General features: G+C 38.7%; 1 protein-coding gene across 1 annotated transcript in view; it reads left to right on the top strand.

Annotated features, from left to right (window-relative positions):
* Nucleotides 1–21,501, top strand: part of LOC121960893 (DDB1- and CUL4-associated factor 1-like) — a 29,117-nt gene that overhangs the window by 1,213 nt on the left and 6,403 nt on the right. Inside the window, 26 exon segments of the mRNA XM_088070886.1 lie at nucleotides 72–268; nucleotides 393–469; nucleotides 1,527–1,600; nucleotides 2,832–2,945; nucleotides 3,900–4,037; nucleotides 4,817–5,443; nucleotides 5,815–5,916; nucleotides 7,919–8,077; nucleotides 8,809–8,988; nucleotides 9,824–9,933; nucleotides 11,314–11,413; nucleotides 12,538–12,707; nucleotides 12,929–13,053; nucleotides 13,143–13,219; nucleotides 14,400–14,564; nucleotides 15,518–15,673; nucleotides 16,337–16,975; nucleotides 17,297–17,372; nucleotides 17,375–17,446; nucleotides 17,449–17,569; nucleotides 18,177–18,375; nucleotides 18,924–19,006; nucleotides 19,166–19,250; nucleotides 19,484–19,717; nucleotides 20,526–20,619; nucleotides 20,720–20,824. Of these exon segments, the coding sequence (XP_087927012.1) occupies nucleotides 72–268; nucleotides 393–469; nucleotides 1,527–1,600; nucleotides 2,832–2,945; nucleotides 3,900–4,037; nucleotides 4,817–5,443; nucleotides 5,815–5,916; nucleotides 7,919–8,077; nucleotides 8,809–8,988; nucleotides 9,824–9,933; nucleotides 11,314–11,413; nucleotides 12,538–12,707; nucleotides 12,929–13,053; nucleotides 13,143–13,219; nucleotides 14,400–14,564; nucleotides 15,518–15,673; nucleotides 16,337–16,975; nucleotides 17,297–17,372; nucleotides 17,375–17,446; nucleotides 17,449–17,569; nucleotides 18,177–18,375; nucleotides 18,924–19,006; nucleotides 19,166–19,250; nucleotides 19,484–19,717; nucleotides 20,526–20,619; nucleotides 20,720–20,824 (4,279 nt within the window).

Here is a 21,501-nt window from a genome sequence, read left to right as displayed (position 1 = left end):
GAAAAAAGTAAATAAATGTAACCCTCCCTCTCTTCTCCCTTTTTCACTTCTGTCCTCCTTTTGTCTTCCAGGCAGCGATGTCTTCCCCTGAGGAGGAGCCGCCGGCCTCCGTGTCAGACGTCCTGTCGTCGGCTTTGTCCGCTGCCGTGTCGGCTGCCATGGCGGTTGCGATGTCGGTGGACGCGAAGGCGGATCTCGCCGCGCTGCTGGACGAATGGGAAGAAGCACAGAGCGGCAGCACAGAGCAGCTGGTGTCCATCCTCACAAAGTAAGCAGTGATCAGAGTTTTTTTTTAAAAAGCTGTTATCTTAATGTTGCATGAGACGCGGACAGAGTTTTTTTTTCTTAATTAAAAAAATAGGAGTGTGACTCATTTTTGTGTTTTTCTGCAGAATCTCTGAGCTGATTGAACGGGAGACGGGAGAGTATCACAAAGCAGACCCCGATCCGTTTGATGACCGTCATCCAGGTTATTACACATTCATGCTTTCACATTATTCTACTAGTTTCTATAATTCTCATACATTCTAATACTTTTACAACTAGAAAAGTTTGAAAAGTTTAATATTTATGTACCTGTTGTGATTTTAATAGATCATATTTTAGCTTTTTGCATTTTAAATGTACCAGTCTGGGGTTTTCTGAGCTGAGCTGAAGCTTCCTTTAGACCCTGATCAGACAAAGCTCTTCGTGCAGGTTGCAAAATTAATATCTGTTTTGCAGTTGATGTAGACAACAGTTAAAAATAAAGACGTGAGGCAGCTTCTGCCCTTTACGGAGCCCGGGAGGTGACATCAATATGGTTTGATTTTTAAAAATTCACATGTGCTTTCTGTTTTTTTGTTTTGTTTTTTTGTTTATAAATTGCACCTGCATGTTAGTAACTTCCACGCACGTCTTTATTTAAAACACATGTGCGACAGTTAATAAAACGCACGTGCAATTTATAAAAGGGGTGTGAGAAATGCAAATAAAACGTGCATTTCAGAGGATATGAACAACTATCACAGTTTTTCATTCAATAACTGTCCTGCAAACGCCACAGTGTCCTAGATAAAAAATACCAAAAACAAATACAGTGTTTAAGACGGCGTCTCGCAGTGTAAATTTAGTCTGATGAAGAGCGGTGTCGCTCGAAACGTCACTTTGGTGCATTAAATAAGTGATAACTGGAGCCCTGCAGCGTGAGTTAATTTTTTGCCTTTTCACTATTTATTCAGCTTTTGTTCAGCACCTGCTCCAAGTTCGGATTGGACGTGCATACACACATTTGCTGGTTGTTTAGTTTGACTCATTTTTTTTAATTTAATTAAATTTTTTATAATACTTTATTGTAGGAATTAACATAAATGTACATTAGTTTATATGTTTTCCACATTTTTCTTTTACATTCCCACATTTTTTGTTAACAGATGAGATAGAAAATAAAATAAAGGCAGTTATAACAGTCATAATAGTAAAAGTAATAATAATAATTATAAAGATAATAATCACAGTGTATTTGTGACTCCTGTGTGACTCTGCAGGACGGGCAGACCCGGACTGCATGCTGGGGCAACTCCTGAAGATGCTGTTTATGAACGATGACTTCACTAACGCGGTGAGGACGGCAGCTTTTTTATTAATCGAGCAGCTTGTGACGGTTGTTTTTGTGTCAAAATGTGACGGATGAGTTTTATTCTCATTCTGACCAGCAGCGAACGATTGGATCTTAAAATTGCAGTTGATTTTGTTGTTTTTTATTAATCTCTCTTTTTTTCTTTTCAAACTTCATTTGTATATTTTTCAGTAAATACACACAAACATTCATCACACACACCCCACTTTCTCCCAAAATGTAAATACTTTGGGAAATAAATAAATAAAATTTAAAAAGAAAGAAAGAATTAGAATACAAAAATATAATAATGCTAACATCAGCAATAATAATAAAAAAATAAAAATATATATATACAAATTAAATAGTATATCCTCCAGAAAGTGACATTTACCGGCTTGTGAAACTAATCGCAATTCAAAATGTTTTTTCCCTTTGCAAATTTTTTTTTTGTTTTGTTTTTATTATTTTTATTTATTTTATTGCTAAACTTTATTCTATATATAGATTCCTTTATTCTGCTGAATTTCTTGGCATATTATTATTTTTTGGATTTATTACTGATCTGTTTATGTGAGATTAATACAGTTGTCTGAATCTGAGCATATACACATATAAACGTGTATGTGTACTTCATTAATCTGTCTCTTGACTTTTTGGAGGATGTAATAAAATGAAACGTGTTTGCCATAAAAATACATTTAGGCTGCTAATGTTTTTTTTTTTTTTTTAGATTAATCAAGAAGTTATTTCACTTTAAAATGTGAAAAAATAGTGAAAAATTTCCATCACAGTTTAATACCCAAATATATTCAGTTCACAATGATTAAAAAAAAGAGAGAGAAAATACTCTGATCTGAGAAACTGGAACTCGACAATAGTTTGATTTTTTCCTTGAAAATAACTGTAAAAATTAAACAAATAAAACTTAGATAAAAATGGTTAATTTTCAGTATCAACTAACAGTTTCAGCTCTGTTATTCATTGATACTTAATATTGGTCAAATGTCCGTCTAATATTTAGCAATTTAATCAAGCAGGCATAAAAAAAAACCTTCGTCCTTTTACTACATGACACAAAAATTGTTTGTCAGAGTGAATTAGCACAAAAATATGGAAAGAAAACAAAATTTAAATGTAACAATGTTTTTGCTGTAGTTGTGTTATTAAATTAAGAAAGTTGATTTTTTTCAAAAGTGGAGGTTTGATGTGTGTACTCTGTGTTTTTTTCCAGCTGATGGACACGTATATAATGACGAGCAGGGAGCTGAGCCTCAACACCGCCGCCTGTCGTCTGCTGCAGAACATCATGCCCGGTCTGGAGACCGCCGTCGTCTTCCAGGAGAAGGTGAAACCCAAAAACGGCAAATATACGCTCAGATTTGTTAGACGGTGCACAGTAATAAATAAATAAAAAAGTGAGAGTAAAGCTGGAAGTGTGAGGATCTTCTGAGATTGTAATCACCAAAAACTACAAGAAATGAAGGAATAATTTATCATAGTAACACTGACATATTAACCCTTTGAAACCTGGATGGAGATCACTTTTGTTGTGCTGCATCCAGACACATTTCAGTGTTTAAACCTTTAAGCCCAGAGCAAATTCATTTGATTTCTTTCGAAAACATGGGGTAAAAAGGCAATTAGCCATGTCCTGCAAACTGCAAGAAATAAGTAGATTTAGAATAAAATAAATACATTTTTAAAAAGCTTGGGAATTTTTCCAAAGAATATATTTCCAATGATTATAGTTATATATTTTAAATAATTCTGCAGAATTACAGAATTTAAAAAAATATATTTTCTATATTTTTATGCAGTTTTGTTTTCCATGGGATTTTTTTTTAATTTTTATTTTTGTACTTCCTTGATTATTTATTTTTTTTTATTTTTTATGTTTTTCTTCTTCATTTTGTTTGTAATTTTCTTGTACTTTTTAAAAAAATTTTTTTTTACTAATTTCTTCTTAACTTCTGGCTCAAGTGTTAATCGCCTTTTCCCCATGTTTTTGAAAGATGAAGCCATTTTGCTCAGGTTTCAAAGGGTTAAATAAATGCAGCATGTAGAAAATAATAAATATATGTTGTTGTTTTTGTTTTTTTTAAATGCTGCACTTATCTGGAGTTCATTTTAACTCGTGAAGCTCAAGATGCCAAACATCAAGAAAAAATCTGACTGATTCAAACACAACAACAATTATTTATTTTGAAGTTATTTTCATTAAGATGTGAAAGTAAAGATACTTTGTCAAAGTGAAATATTGGCGGTGTGTTGTCGGCTCCGTGCTGTGTGCGTCTGTCAGGAGGGTCTGGTCGAGAAGTTGTTCTCCTGGGCTCGTGAAGCAGAGCGGCCGCTCTGCGTCTTCGCCGCCGGCCTGCTGGCCAGAGCCATGAGCAACCAGGAAGTGGCGGCCAGCTACAGAGAGGAGAACGCTCTGCTGGTGGGTCTAACACACACACACACACACACACACACACACACACACACACACACACACACACACACACACACACACACACACACACAGTCTCTGCACTGGCCCAACTTTTTCTCAATACTGTATTTAAGCCTCGATAAATAGAGTTTGCAGTTTTGCATTAATGATTTTCTCAGCTGAAATCAGAAGTTTTCATGACAAATTATTTTATTTTTTTTATTGATCTTTGACTTCACAGCTCGGTGTTTTCCACATTCTCAGACATCTCAGGTTAAAAACAAACACAGTACACTGTACTTGTGTTTTGCTTGTTTGTATATAATTTTTGGCAGCGGTCGACACATTATCAGCCTGGCCGATTATCGGTGACGATATTTCTCATTTTGCCGATTATCTGGAGCAGCACTTTATTTTAATGATTGGAGATAAAATAATGAATTAAAAAGAAAGCAAAGAAAGTGTCAGCACGGGATGAACTTTGTAAAACCTCAGGGAGCTATTTTTATTATTCATTTTTATTCAAAATTTCACTAAACTTTATAAAAAAGTTGTAGGAAACTTGCTGCATATGATGTTGAAAGTTTCAGTTTTGATGAAACGTTTGCTAAAAGCATTTAAACAGTTTTGTTACGACTATGATATCTGCAGACAAAAAAATCATTTTACATTTACACATATATTTACATACATATATTTAATCCTTCGTTCATTCAAAATGTTTCTGAATGTGGCTGAAAAAACACCAACCACACTCTAAAAAACGTTTTCCTCCAAACCTCCAGGTTCCCATCATGATTCAGCGCCTGCACGAGCTGCAAACCGCAGAGGCCAAGAGTCACTTCAGTCCCGCCAAGACGCCCCAGAATCTACCTCAGGACTCTCAGGTCGAAGCCGCCCAAACCTCAAGCTCTTCTGCAGACCGGCAGGACAGGACGGAGGGGGAGGACGTGGGGGAGGAGGGAGAGAGTAAAGAGAGAGACGGAGAGAGCAGCAGGCCGCCGTCCAAATCCAAACCTTTGTCGCTGCTCTGCTCGGCCCAGAAAAACGGCGCCTCCAGCAGCAGCAGCTCCACACGCCTGCTCCCAGACTTCGTCTACCAGGCGAGGCCGGACTCTGCCTCCAGGGAGGCGGAGGACAGGCAGGGAGGAAGAGGAGGAGGGAGGAGACGGGCGGTGAAGGAGAACGGGAGGAAGGCAAAGCAGAAACTCAACTTCACCTCCTCCTCCTGCCGGACCGAGGCGGAGGAGGCGGAGAGAAACGACTCCGGCGAGCAGCCGGCCAGCAGCGCCTCCTGGTCGGAGGTGAGCTCCATGGTGATCGGCTCCGACTACAGCCTGTCGCCGCTGAGCGCGGCCATGGAGCAGAGGCTCATCCTGCAGTATCTGACGCCGCTCGGAGATTACCAGGAGGTGAGAAGAAAACGAATCACAGCTCTCTGTACGGACCCAAATAATGCAGATTAACAACAACAGTGGCTGTTAAAATCCTAATCCGAAAATCTGTGATTGTATCGTCAAAGTTTTTATTTCTTCATCACCAGTGCGGATGTTTTCTTCTCAGACTGAAGCTGGCTCTTTGAGTATCTTTAGCCCTCCGTCTTTTCTTTTTCTTTCTTTTTCTTTTTTTTTTTTTTTTTATCTAATCAGGACAGCCACCTCCGTCATTTAAATCTAAATTAAAACTTTGATCAGTTGGCCTTCCATCTTTTATTTGTTCATTTTACTCAGACTTGCTGTTTTTAAATCACCTGTAGCCTCAGTGATCTCTCTCGTCTCCTCAGCTGCTCGCCGTCTTCATGCAGCTCGACACTCGATCGCTGCTGATGAGCTACATCGACCTCAGGCAGACCAAAAATGTCCAGCTCACCTTTGATGCCCTCCTGGTAAGACTGCTTTATATTTATTTAGTATTTATTTCTGTCCATAGACCTCTCAAGGTAACCAGCCCAAATGTCACCCACCATCACAAATCTGATCTCTCAGTTTAACCCTTTGAAACCTGGAGCAACATCACTTTTATTGTGCTGCTCTCAGACATATTTCACAAGCAAATCTCTGTGATTTCTCTCAAAAACTGGGAAAAAGGGCAGTGAGCAAGTCAGAAATTAGTAGGTTAAAAAAATATTATTTTTTTATTTTAAAACTATGGAAAATGTCTTGGGATAAAGGAAAAACAAGCTAGGGAAAAAAAAGAAAAAAATCAAGGGAGAAATGAGTTTATTGCAAATGATCATAATTATATTTTGAAATTATGTCACAGGATTATTACCTTTTTATCTTCATCTTTTTATTTATTTATTTATTTACTAATTTTCAGGTAATTTTCTGGGACTTTTTACTATTTTCTTACTAAATATTAGTTCATTTCTTATTTTGTGTTACTTTCCTCCCATGTTTTGGAAAGAAATGAAGCCAATTTGCTGAGGTTTCAGAGGGTTAGGTATTTATATTCAATTAAGAAATTGTTTAAAATAACAATACAATACAATACTTCATGACATTTGATTATTTTCTTCTTTCATTTGAAACTTCCACACAAAAAAAACTGCCTCGTGTTCAACACTTGAGTTACAAACAAAAGAGTCTAAACAGTTAAACTAAAATTCCTCCAGAGTGTGAATTTTAAAGTGGTTGTTGTGGATTTTTTAAGTGTGAGATTTTTATGTACGGTCGGTGTGTTACACACAGCGGCTGGTTTGCAGAAACAGTCGGGTCGCAGCCCGCAGCTCAGCATCATCTGTGTGTGGAGCGCTAATATTTTATATTGTTATACAAAAGCAGTGACTGAGCCTGAAACCAGCCGAGCACTCGTGTCTTTAGTTTGTCATGCAGCCTCCAGCCTCTCCCCACAGAGGAGTGTGTCTGTGTGTGAAGGATAAGATAAATTTTGGTGGGTGGTGCTCTGCTGAACTCAGTGGTGTCTCCTGTTTTACACCACAGAGCTGCCTGCTCCTCTGCCTCCTTTTTAAAGTGGAAAATTTAAAAAAATAGTAATAAACTAAAGTGTTGTGTCTGCAGCATATCTGCAAGTCCTTATGTCTTGATTGATTTAATCTTACATTAAAAAAACGTTGTTCTTTTTTTGCAGTATCAGACATAGAGTTTTTTTGGGATTATGGGCTTTCAGGAGACGTTTTACACGTGTCAACCTTAAAGTTGGATTGTTGTGAACTGAGCTGCAGGAGGCCGTTTCAGTCCTGCAGCGATCATCGTCGCTACAGAAACTCATGATGCAACATTGATTTTTATACATTTTTTTGTGCAGTGTCAAATACTCACACTCCCACTCTGCACACAGTATACACTTTTCAGAATCAGGCTTTGAAAAATATTATACATTAATATGAATTTCTGCTGTCATTGAATTAATTTTTTTAACCAACATTAGCCCTAATTATAAATGTTAAATATTCATTAATTTTCAGAATTTTAACCCTTTGAATGGCAGGTTTTTGTCATGATGCCACTATGTTTTTAGATGAAAAAAAAATACAAAAATTGAATTATTTTCAATATAAATTATGATTCTTAATATACTATATATATTATTTTCAATACTACATGCAAAGTAGATTTTTTTTTTTGCCGCAGACAGTCTGGGATATGTCAGTGATTGATTATCAGCAGTGTTAATTGTGACAGGTCACCTAGTGGAAACAGCTTGTATTTTCTCCATATATGGTCAAAATAAGCCCAGAATGACACCCAGAAATAATACAAGTCCTGTTTTTCTGCTCTGATGGCTGTGGGGTCAAAAATGTCAGTTTGAATGGGTTTCAATGGAGCATTTTTTGACATGAACAGTCTGAATGTAACTATTTAGTTTCCACAGTGTATTTTAGACTTATTGTAGGAGCTGAGTCCGTCTCCTCTGTGTGTCCTCAGTATCTCGCCTCGCTGCTCCTCCATAAGAAGTTTGCGGCGGAGTTCATCGCTCACGGAGGAGTGCAGAAGCTGCTGGAGATCCCGAGGCCTTCGATGGCGGCGACTGGAGTTTCTCTCTGCTTGTACTACCTGGCGTACAATCAGGACGCTATGGAGAGGGTACGGTTAACGCACAGACGAGAGACACACATTCAGAGCCTTTAAACCGAGATGATCTCGTAAATTAAAACTGATGAGTGGTGCTTTAGGAGTAAGGTTTTAACCCTTTGAAACCTGGAGCGACATTACTTTACGGGTGCTCCTTTCAGAAGCCTTTTAAACCTTTGAACCTCAAGCAAATCAGTGCAATTCCTTAAAACAAAGTAAAACATGGGAATAAAAAGGAAAACTGCAATGTGATAAGAAATGTTCCAAAAATTGCAAGAAATTAGATTTAGAAAAAAAACTATAAGGAAAAAAACTGTATTTATAATGATCATACATACATACATACATATATAAAATAATATAATAGAATTATTATAATTTTAAGCACTTATTCCAGATTTTCTTGGCTTTTTTTAAAACTGATTTTCTCTTTCTTTGTGTATTTATGATCCTAATTTTCTTGTACTTTTTACTATTTTCTCACAATTTTTGCTCATTTCTTTGGTTAGTCATCGCCTTCTTCCCATGTTTTAATAAAAAAAAAAAATCAAGCCAATTTGCTTAAGTTGCTGAAACAATTACTAATTAATTAACAGACAGTCAAGATCATCATAATCAGTGAATAGTCTCAGTCCTTTATGAAGCAAAAACACAAACTGGATACATCTTCAGACATATTAAAGTTTATTTGATTGTGTGTGTGTGTGTGTGTGTGTGTGTGCGCGTGCGTGCGTGTTTCGTAGGTGTGCACGCTGCCAGACGGCGTGCTGTCCGACATGGTGTCCTACGCTCTGTGGCTGCTGGAGTCGTCCCACGCGTCGGGCGTCTGCCACGCCACCATGTTCTTCTCCATCTCCTTCTCCTTCAGAGCCGTGCTGCAGCTCTTCGACCACCAGGACGGCCTGCGCAGGCTGGTCAACCTGGTCAGTGCAAAACCTTTCAGCTTGTTTCCTCTCAAAGCAAACCTGTGCAGGAACAAAAAGCAATAATAGACTCGCAGAAAAGTAGTCCTTCTCAATCATCACGACCCAGTTAAAGAGTGTTTTGGTGTATTTATATTTGTACCGTGAGCCTGTAACAACTCGCAGGCGAGGTTAGAAAAGTTCAACTAAAACACAAGAAACTTGTGACTGAAAACTGGACAAAATGGACAGTATATGTCTTAAATATTAAACCTGACTTTGTGTGAATAAGTATAAGAAGCACGTTGTAGGGTAACCGGCACACCCCCATTGTCTCTGTATCTATGTTTCATTCAGTGTCTTTATTTACAAAGCATATCTAATAATTTACCTTTCTACTTATTTTTAATCCTGTTTTATCATTTTTATTAAATTATTTATAATGATTTATTTATTTATTATTTTTAACTTAATTTATTTATTCATTATATACTTAAATTATTTAAAATTATTATTTTTATTAAATAATAATACTTTAATTTCATGCTCAATTGGGCTGCATGCTCATATGGTTGTGGAAACTTTTTGTTCTATTGAAACTATTGTTTTGGGGGAAAAGTTAATAAAATAGATTTGCAAAACAAAGAAAAAGAAAAGTAGCGACCAAATTCCAATATAGTGAGGCGAAGCGACAATTGGACAAAGCTCGCTCCGAAACGAGAGTGAATCTGGAGTTGGCGTTGAAGAGAGACACATTAAATATGGAGCAGGCTGTATTTCAAATATTGATATATATATCTATAATTGTTGAATTAACAGTTATCAAAGTCTTAATTGTCCCCTTTTCTCCTTGTAGGTCAGTACTCTGGAGATCCTCAACACGGAGAACGAGGTGTCCATAATGAGCGACGATCAGGTCTTCTCAAACCGACAGACCGCCAAACACACGTGCATGGCTCTGCGCAGGTACGACAGTGATGGACGAGTGAGAGAGGGACAGGGAGAAAATGCGTGCGAAGACGGTGGAAGGCAGTGATTCCCAAAAGATGTGGTGATACCGTGGCGGGAAAACATCAGACCCTGTAGAGGGGAGACTGGGGACGCCTTCTGCTGGAAGATAGTTTAGTACATTTTAAAGTTAAATGTGTCAATCTGGTCTTTTAGAGAGCAAAAATAAAAGGCGAGATCTGTGAAGAAGTCCTGACACCCACTTTGGGTCGCCAGAGTTCACTGGAGGTCATGAGTTTTTCTTGATTTTAACCCCTTGAAACCTGGAGCGATGTCAGTTTTCTTGTGCTGCTTTCAGAAGCCTTTTAAACCTTTGAACCCCGAGCAAATTGGTGCAGTGTCTTTTAAAAAAAAAAAAAAACACAGGGAAAAAACAGAAAATTGCAACGTATTGAGTAATGCTCCAAAAATTGCAAGAAATTAGTAGATTTAAAAAAAAAAAAACAATTCGGAAAACTATATTTTCATAATCACATTTTTACAAAATATGAGAATTATTATAATTTTAAGCACTTATTCCAGGTCTTGTTAGCCAAAGGTTTTTTTTTTAATTATTTATATATTTTACTAATTTTCAGTTCATTTTCTGATGCCTTTCACAGGTATTCAGATAGCAACTTGGCAAGAAATGTTTCATGAATTGCAAAAAATTAGTAGATTTGGAAAATGATTTTTAAAAAGCCAGGGAAATATGTCTCGGTGAAAAAACAAGAAAAAAGCAATGGAAAAACTATTTCATTGTTATATATTTGAATTATGTTACAAAATTATATAGATTTTCTATTATTCTTTTTTTTAACATTATTTTTCTTTTCTACTTCAAATTTAATTAAATGTTCGTGTACTTTTTTCTTTCTTACTAGTTTCTTGCTAATTTTTGAGTCATTTCTTTATTGTTCATTGCCCTCTTACGTTTTTTTTTAAGACAAAATCAGGCCAGTTTGCTTACTTTTCAAAGGGTTAAGGGGAGTAAGAAACCTTTAAAAAGCAAACAATAAAACTATCCTATTCACAGGGTTCGGTCATGAAAAAACTGGAAAAGTCATGGAATTCACAAAAAGCAATTTTCAGTTTTGAAAATTTAAATTAATTGTGAAAGTTTTGGAAAAACCATGGTATCTGCATAATAACAGATCATGTGTTTAAGAACCAGCAGAAATTTGAAAATGAAATGATAATTTCTGTTTTTACAGTTTGTGGCTGTGATAGATGGTCGTTTTGAAGATCCATAACTGTACCTGCTGACTGTACCTGCAGCTGTAAACATGCTGAAGTGCTGATGTGGTAAAGGTGTGTAACATAACGTAACATTAAAGGATTTTTGATGGTTTTGTTCAGGTACTTTGAGGCTCACCTGGCAGTAAAGGCCGAACAGGTCAAACAGTCTCTGCACACGTCAGATGGAGGCACCATCATTCCCCAGCAGCCTTTTTATAAGGTATGTGGTTTAATTTTTTAACATCCTGTTTGTACAGAAATGTTTGGAAGGAAATGATCAACCTTCAAAAGAATACAGAGTTCAGTGTTCATCGTCTTGCATATACATTAGTGATAATAATCGATTAATCGGTCATTAAGAATTTAGTCTAACATGTAAAATTATAAAATATGCAGTGCTGACAAATATATAATATGTTGCTTTGAAACCTGAGAAAAATGGTTTGATCTCTTTCAACAACATGGGGAGAAAGCAGTTACCCAAAAATAGCAAAAAGAAATTAGTGAAAAGTCACTCGAAAATTACCTGAAAATAAGCCAAAAATAAATAAATAAAATTCCAAAACAAGAAATTAACCCAAAATAAACACAGGAAAAAAATACCTGTATAGGTTTTAAATATATATTTCATGAATATTTCTTTTCTATACATATATAATTATAATGACTATAAAAGAGGGATAATAACAATTAATCAAAGACAGATTAATCAGTCATTAAGAATTTAATTGATCAATAGATATAGTAGTATAATAGTTGTGCAGTGCCCTTCAAGTATATGCAATATGTTGCACTGAGCTTTGATTGAGGAACAAAAAAACTTTTTGTATTGTTTGAAATAAACAAAAAATTTTTGCTTATGTTTATATTTTTACCAATAATTGATTAAGAAAAAGTGCTTATGATTTGCAACCCTGATGTTTACCCTACAAACCAATGTCGTCCTCACAAAGACCTGTGTACACTCATGCACATACACATGCATGCACCCGTCACATTTTTCATACACATTACTAACTCACATTTTTCTACTTTCAATCCTTAATTGTTGGTGTTGTTGGTGGTGTTGTTGTCATACATAAATTCTGTTATTATTTCGCCATCACTTTTACTTAGTCATTTCAGTTTCTGTGTATCAACTAAAACATGATAAAATTGTGAATTTTAACCTTTTTTAAGAGGCTTCAGATAAGCTTGCTTGTTTTTCTTTTTTGCCTCTGTCTGCGCAATATACTGTTATTTCTGTCATTTTATGTATTTAAAATTGCACAGAAATTAATTAAAAAAATAATAAAAAATTAAACTTAAAATACTGTATATGTGTGTGTTGCTCCCTGTTTCCAGGCGTATACGTACACCAGAGAGCAGATTATCGAGATGATGGAGTTTCTCATCGAGTGTGGTCCTCCTCAGCTTCACTGGGAACCAGTAGAGATTTTCTACAAACTGTCCTGTGTTCCTTTAATGCTGCAGCTCATATCTACAGCCTGTGACTGGAGGACTTACTACGGCAGGTAAAGTCGCACGCACAAATACGCTTTCGTTACTTGGTGGCCAATTACAAAGGAATATCTCAGGTCACTTTATTTGAATCATACAGTTCTCATTTTTTTAATTCCTATTTGTTTTCTGCTGTCGATCTTTGCAGATATCTATTGACACATTTACAGCATTGATAAATCGCTATTTTTTTCCCTTTCTGTGTCCTGCTCTTTGCGTCTGTCCATCTGTCCAGAAGTGACACGGTGCGTTACGCCTTGGACATCCTGGCCATCCTGATGGTGGTCCCTAAAGTGCAGTTGGTGCTGGCGGACACTGTCGAGGTTCTGGATGAATCCAGGTCGCCCGTCTCCACTGTGGGTCAGTAAAACTGTCAGATCTCTCAGAGTTTTGTCCCGTGGATCTTCTGTCCTGGATGTGCATCGATGTGTCTTTTGTGTCTGCTGCAGGTATGAGCATCATCCTGGGCGTCGCTGAGGGCGAGGTGTTTGTCAACGATGCTGAGATCCAGAAGTCTGCTCTGCAGGTGAGTTAAAAGCTCCGGTAAATGACTGATGCTGTTTATCAGCCACAATAGTGTCAATCTGGACTGAAATACTATTTATTTATTTATTTATTTATTTATATCCAAAAACTGTGAGACAGATGGGTCATCACTTTTTGTGGAAACAACAAACTTCCTTTTCTTTTAAATGCCTGTGTGTCCCTTCACATCATTCTGTGTCCCCTCTCTAAATTCAGACGTTTTTCGGGTGCGTGAACACAGCGCAGGCAGAGCTCTTTTTCTTTTTGCCTCAGCGGCAGTTTGTCACTCGCAGGGTGAATAATTGATCTGTCGATTCTTTTAGAGCTAATCAGATCGATGGATGAGAGGAGCAGCTGCTATGATTTTAGACCCAGAAAAATGAACAGTTAAGTTTCACTCAGTGCGCCTGAAGTTCTGCTGCTCCATCTGTGGCCAGAGTACGCTCTGCACTCTGACAGTATGGTGCAAGCCCGAACTGTTTCATGTTTTTATTCAAAGCTTTTTGATAAACAAGTTCAGTTTTGTGCCTTTTTATGCACTCTGGCAGTAACAGTCAATAATGGCCCGCTGGCCAAATCTGGCCCCCCATAGGGTGCCAGGTTGCCCCCAAGCCATTTTCTAATTCACAATAAAAATAAAGTGATTCACATTCGGAATTTCTTTTGTACTTTAAGTATCCATGAGGTGCCAGAGTGCATAAAACAGCATCAAAATTGAGGTTGTTTATCAAAAAAAGTGCCAGTGGAGGATCGCCTGCATTACACGACTGAGGTCCTAGCTTAGACCCTAATGTCCTAAAATCCCAGAAATGTCCAAATATCTGAGAGGTGTCCTAAAATCCTAAAAATGTACTAAAATCCGAAAAATATTTTAAGATCCTAAAAATGTCCTAAAATCCGAGAAACTTCCTAAATCGTAGAAATTTCCTAACATAGAGATGTCCTAAATCTGGGTGAAGTTTATATATTTATTATATTATATTTGTGTCAGTGACAATAACTATTCAAAGTGAGAATTTTCAGGGCTAAAGGTGCCTGTATTTGGTGTTAGTGGGGTAGGTGGAGCATTTGGGGGCAGCACCGTCCCCCTGTGCCCTTGCCTAGAACAGGCCCTCAGTGTGGTGCCATAAATTATTTTGTGCAACAGTCTAACTCTGATTCTTCTTGCTGTCCTGCCCCAGGTGATAATAAACTGTGTGTGCGCTCCAGACCAGAGCCTCAACACTGTGGGTGCTTTTGCTGTCGCCCCCCTCAGGCCGTCCCTCCACCCTCAGCAGCCCCCCGCCCCCCACAACAGAGTGCTGGCCCACATGTGGCAAATGGTGCAGAACAACAACGGTATTAAGGTACGAATCAAAGGAGCTTTAATCACCTTCTTCTTGAATGGAAAATTTTAAAATAGGAAAAAAATGTGTCGTTCTGTGGTGTCACTGATCATCCTTGGTCTGGGTGACATGGAATAAAGTCTTATCACAATATTTTTTTTCATATCAGTCGATATCGATATATATCACGATATACATCAAATCAATTTTTCTGTCAAGCTTAAAGGTTCCCTTTGGCTTCTAAGTGAGATATGAATATACCATAGGGTTAATTTTGGTTTAAATATTTATTTTCTGTCAGACATTGAACATGACAAATACACTGTTGAACAGGCATCACCAACTAGCAGATAATACTGATAATAGGCCAACCTCTCCTGACTGCAGGACTATCTTCAACTTACGTAAAACTTCTGTGCTATTAATCATTTTACTCAGGAATTAAAAACTTTTGAGTCGGCCTACTTCTCCTACAGCTGCCACCAGCCTGCCGACATTCCCACTTAAAGAAAGGCTGAAATAAGATCATGTGTTTGTGGCCCCGGGCCCCCAAAACATTACATCTGCCCCTAGTAATAATAACGAGAGCTCAGAGTGAGCGGCCGGATGAGACACGGAGCGATGCGTCCTGCTGTTTCTAAATAATTCATCCAGAGTCTGATTAAAGCTGAAACTAACACAAAGTCGTCTGTTAAAGTCTAAAGAAGTCACTTTCCACCTCTGCAAATCTGTTTGTTTCAGCGCTGTGGCTGTCAAACACTCAGCTGTTCTACAGTCAAAGTCATTTACTGCATTTGGTTCTCCGTGGCGTTATTCTTATTATCATTGGCTGTTTGTGTCTGTCAAAACATGGCTGGAATACGTTTTATCGACTACGTCTCTCATATACGTCTCACAAGTTTTTCCGCGATTGATGTCGTTATTGTTTTATCGCCCAGCCCTTCATCCCGCTCTGCTGTATCTGTGTCCCCCAGGTGCTTCTGTCTCTGCTGTCGGTGAAGATGCCCATCACGGACGCAGACCTGATCCGTGCTCTGGCCTGTAAGGCTCTGGTCGGACTCTCTCGCAGCTCAGCGATCAGACAAATCATCAGCAAGCTGCCGCTCTTCACCAGCAGCCACATTCAACAGGTCAGCACAAGATAAGAAAACACGAGTACTGATGCTACATACAGAACATCACGCTGCACAGAGCTGCACGATAGTCAGAAAATACGCAGGAACATTGTTGAATATCACATTAATGATATTACTTATAATAATAACAGATATTAAAGTGTTCTCAGTTTTCTGCTGCTGAAATACAGCATAAAGGCTTGTTGAATGAACATTAATGTTGCTGCTGAGTTACCTGTAACTGTAACAGCAGATCTATATGCAGACAAATAATATATATTTTTTTAATTTATATTGTTAACTTCGAAAACGGGTTTGGAGCATTTCGCAACAATGGCAGAAATATGTGTTTACCTTTTTCTAGTTTCTTCTCATAGTTGAGCTGAAATGTTAATCCTTTTCCAGGGTCCCTGCAGATCCTTAAATAGTCTTTAAAGGCATTGAATGAATTAATCTAAAAACAAGGCCTTAATTGCTTTTAAACGGACTTAAATTAATCTTTTAAAATTCTTAAACCTGCTCAGATGTGGGAAGTAAGATTTTATGAAGGATTTTAGAATTATATGTGGGACTTTTTCTGACATTGCGTTGTAAAATCTCAAAATGATAAGTAATTTTGTAGTCTGCAAAACACTGCTTAAGGCTCATGTGTTTCTTTTCTCCTCTTTTGCTCCCCAGCTGATGAAGGAGCCGGTGCTGCAGGACAAACGAAGCGAGCACGTCCGTTTCTGCCGATATGCCGCCGAGCTGACCGAGCGAGTCTCGGGGAAGCCTCTGCTCATGGGTACCGACGTCTCATTGGCTCGTCTGCAGAGGGCCAGCGTGGTCGCCCAATCACGGATCACCTTTTCAGAGAAGGAACTCCTCATGCTCATCAGGAACCACCTGGTGGCCAAAGGGCTTCACGACACGGCCAACACACTCATCAAAGAGGCCAACTTATCCCTAACGTCCCTCTGCCCGAGCTCCTCCTCCTGCGTCACCCCCCCCCCTTCATCCTCCATGATTTCCAGGACTTGTCGGTCAGCTGGCGGGATCGCAGTTCGCGTTGCCAGCCATGTTGGATCCTCTCCTGTGTCCTCTCTCGCTGGAGCCTCCTCCTCCTCCACTCCCCCGTCCTCTCGCTCCCATGCCATTCCTCACCCCTCATGCTCCTCCTCGTCTGCCTCCGCCCCTCCTCATCCTGCGCCTCACGGGCAGGGCTCGCATCTGGTTGGCCGGATTTTGTTCACACGGGAACGCCCGGCGGCCCACTGCAACTCAGGGAAGAAACTTCGCGCGTTGAAGCAGAAGTCGGACCACGGTGCTTTCATACAGGTCAGCGACACGCTTTGGTTTATTCTCTTTTATGTATTTAGTCATTAAAGTGGACATTGTTCATCAGTCAGTGGACTGACACTGTCAGAGCGTTTACACAGACATAAAAAACACGTTCATCACCCAGATTTTGAAGTATCCCGTTCATGTGTTTGAGCATGTAAACAGCACGTTCAATAAACGGATTATTCACTTCCACGTGCAACCCAATAATCAACGGATTGAAAATGGGTCAGACCAAGAAAATTTAGGTCAAATGAGGTTTAGTTTGTTTCAGACTCAGGATGAACTCTTGATCATTTCTTCCTCGTCCTCAAACAGACTCCAGCTATGAAGAAGCAGCTGGAGCGCCACCTCCCCTCCCCCCCGACCCTCGACAGCATCATCACAGAGTACCTGCGGAGCAACACGCCCGCTGCCCCAACCCGTCACCACCTGCCCCCTTCTCCCTCTTCAACCCCCACCGCTGCCCGAGCCCAAACAGAGGCGACAGGCATCGCCCAACTGCACCGCCCGCCTGGGGAGCAGGGTGCTGTACCCGAAATACGGAGGAGTGGACAGAGGGTGTCTGGACAGACATCTGATATTTAGCAGGTAACGGACTCACTCGCTGCAAACAGCTGACGGCCTCCGCACAACGTGTTTGTTTCGGTGATCGTTTAAGTCAGGCATGTCAAACCGGTCCACAGGGGGGCCGGTGTGGCTGCAGGTTTTGTTTCCAACCAAGTAGCAGCACACCAGACTTGACTCATTTAATCAACTGATCTCCGTCTTCAGACAGTTGATTGGTCAAACTGTGTGCTCTTGGTTGGTTGGCACAAAACCTGCAGCCACACCGCCCCCTGTGGACCAGTTTGACATGCCTGGTTTAAGTCTTTTAGTACTTTTTTTATTTTTACAGTATTGCATACATTCATGACAGTGACAGTTTTTACTGTTGATTACAGAAAATTATAATAATTCACTCTTGGTACGACTGAAACGGTTTTAAAACAGAGCGATTTTTATATATTTTATTTATTAATATATTTTCAAAATAAAAATAAATGTAAAAATAGAAAATAATAAAATAGTATATATATAAACAATTCAGGGTTTTTTTTGGGTTGGGGTGCGGTTTCAAGCTAGGTAAAATGTGTTCGTTTAAAAATGGAAAAGAGTTTTGACAAAAAGTCTTTGTGTCGTCAATGTTTTTGTTCAGGTTTCGTCCGATGTCGGTCTTCCACGAGGGCGACGGAGACGAGAGCGGTTTCACCTGTTGTGCCTTCTCAGCCCGCGAGCGTTTCCTGATGCTGGGAACCTGCTCCGGTCACCTCAAGTTTTATAACGTCTTCTCCGGAGAGGAGGAGGCCAACTACACCTGCCACTCGTCAGCCATCACACACCTCGAACCCTCCAGGGTATGTTTACATCTCAAATCAGCTGATGTGTGTGTGTGTGTGTGTGTGTGTTTGTGTGTGTGTGTGTGTTTTTAATCAACATTTGTACATTAATAGAAGATGTACTCAACCTGCAGTTTTGTATTTAATTGACTTTACACAGTTTACTTCATTTTTTATTTCCTTTTTTTGTGGTGGGGTTGTTACGTGTGTTAAATCATCATCAGTATCGTACTAAGGTTTTGTTTGGGTGTTTATCTGTTTTTGTATCTGTGCATACATACGCGTCCTGGTATGTTATTATGTGAATGTCCTTGTTTATTGTTGCTAAAATCAATAAAGACATTGTTGAGGGCAAAAACTGAGAAATTTTTTGAGGATATTTCAATTTATTTTGTTTGTTATTGCAGCTTTAATGATTTACGACCTCAGGAATATAGATGATATGACACAGTTCACTAGAAACTAATATATTTCTATTGTTTCCCTATACTTTTTTTTAAAATTCTTTTCTCTTTTTAAATTTTTTTTGTCATTTAAATGAAAAGTGTATTGTTTATTTTTCTCAGGATGGGAAGTTGCTGCTGACCTCTGCTTCCTGGAGCGTCCCTTTATCCGCTCTCTGGAGTATGGACGGTGTCTTCAGCATGAAGTAAGACTGTCACACACACACACACACACACACACACACACACACACACACACACACACACACACACACACACACAGAGTTTTAACTTCACACACCACCTTAGAGTCCCGTTATTTTTCGTGGTGTATGTATTAAGGTGTGTGTTTTCTGTTTTCTCAGGAACTCGTTTATGGACGATCACTACGTGGAGTTCAGTAAACACTCTCAGGACCGAGTCATCGGCACCAAGGACCAAGTCGCACACGTATGTGACCCAAAATAATGCAGTGTCACTGAACAGCTTTTCCTCTTTAGTTTTCTTTGTTAGTAACCGGTGGACGTACCTGGTAAATCTTTCCAACTCTTTCTCTATTTTTTATTTTACTCATTTTTTTTAATGCATGACATCCTGGAAAATCCTGACATCCTGGTAAATCAGAAAACATTGACTCAAAACTCCCACACGATATTTTGCTGTGTCCTTTCTGTGTGCTGCAGATCTACGACATCCAGACGGGTCAGAAGACTCTGACTTTAAACGACCCGGCTCTCGCCAACAACTACAAGAGGAACTGCGCCACCTTCAACCCCACCGACGACCTGGTGCTGAACGACGGCGTGCTCTGGGACGTGCGGGCGTCACAGGCCATCCACAAGTTTGACAAGTTCAACATGAACATCAGCGGCGTTTTCCATCCCAACGGCCTGGAGGTCATCGTCAACACGGAGATCGTATCCTCTGATTTAAGTCGTTTTTACACGCCAAACCGCTCTTTTAAAGCAATGATTCAGAGTATAAATACACTTTGCACCTTTTGCTTTTGTAGCTTTAAATACACATGAAGCTTAATGGCAAAAACTTAAAAAATAACTTGTTTTGTCAGGGAACGGTCTGTTTTTTTCTATTGCCTAATTATTGAAATGAAATCTACATTTAAAGGGTTGACAGAAAGGCTGGTTTACGTTCTTGCTGGTAATCTCAGTTAAGCATGAAGACTGGAAACGGAGGGAAACATGTTTTATCTCATTTTAGTTTTATCCATTCAGAAACTCGTGTATTATGACGTGACGGTTTTGAGGGGTTGATTTTTACCGTATTTTGTCTGCAACAGTGTCAAACCATTCTTTTAAGAATTTGTGTTTGAAATTTTGTTTTCATTGTGCTGTTTAAGCTTTAAAATTCCTTTGTAAATAATGTGAAAAAAATTAGTTGGGACAACACTTACTTTTTATGAGAAATCAACTTTGAAAGTTACAAATATTTTTTCTTGAGCCTTCCTGAATGACTGGGTGAAAATGCATGACATAAATAGTGCCATAAATACTGCGCATTATCTGAAATTATCATTATCTAAAATGATCAGACGAGGTAAAGTTAATACAGTTTTATATACATAATATCCAAATTCAGACTCAAGAACTGAGTGCACTTTATTATCCGTTTATTTATCATAAACAGATAATAAAGGTACATTAAAACACAACAGAAAAATCTCAACTAAAAAAATCTGTAGTTTTCGGCCTTGACAGCAGGCGTCAGTGGGACCTGAGGACCTTCCACCTCCTGCACACCGTCCCCGCTCTGGACCAGTGCAGACTGGTCTTCAACAGCAACGCCACCATCATGTACGGAGGTACGAGCGGCTTGTTTTGTTCCAAACTTAAAGTTTTTTTAGCAGCGTGTTTGTCTCACTTCATTCCTGACGTGTTGTGTTTGACTTCACCTCAAAACAGCGATGCTGCAAGCCGACGATGAGGATGACGCCATGGACCAGCAGATGAAGAGTCCCTTCGGCTCGTCCTTCAGAACCTTCGACGCCACAGACTACAAGCCCATCGGTAGGCCGAACTTCCTGTTTGTTTCAGACTTAATCTTATATGCATTTTGAGAAACAAAAAAAATGGCCAAAGATGCCAGATATTTCCCATTTCTGTTGGAAAACCAAATCAATACTTTTATTTTAATAAAAAAGGAGTATATCTTTCACGTGTTTCACTCTGAAAAGGGCTGTTTTTTCAACATTTGATATAGATAATTAACTTTTTCACTGGACAAAAAAACATCATGTTTTATGTTACAAATAAACATTTGGGCATAAAATTGTCTCTTAATTCAATTCAGTTTAATTCAAAACTTTATTAAAGACTCAGCTCAAAGAGAGGTCCATAGGTCATAAAAAAAATAAGAAAATAAGAATTAAAAAGAAAATAAAACGTGTCAGTTTTGGTCTTAGATTTTATTCCGAGTGGCATTAAAAAAGTATTAAAACGTCTTAAAACTATCTTTCTTCAAGCGGCAGAACTCTGATGTCACATGAATTAGCTTTCCGGGGTTTTTACAGGCGCCAAAAGAGGCACGTTTAATCCCACAGATATGACACACTAAACCTTGATTTTATTTATTTATTTATTTATTTAACAAAAAAAAGAAGTGACTCCTAGAGCTACAGTCGTCACTTTGGGTCCTTTGAAGAGAATTCTTGATATATAAAAAAAATGCTGATAAGTTTCTGTTT

Source organism: Plectropomus leopardus, chromosome 2, assembly GCF_026936395.1.
Source record: "Plectropomus leopardus strain MGB_pleo_1.0 chromosome 2, ASM2693639v1, whole genome shotgun sequence".
NCBI classification, from domain to species: Eukaryota; Metazoa; Chordata; class Actinopteri; order Perciformes; family Serranidae; genus Plectropomus; species Plectropomus leopardus.
The sequence above is the reverse complement of the archived record's forward strand: the minus strand, read 5'-3'. Positions and strand labels throughout refer to the sequence as shown.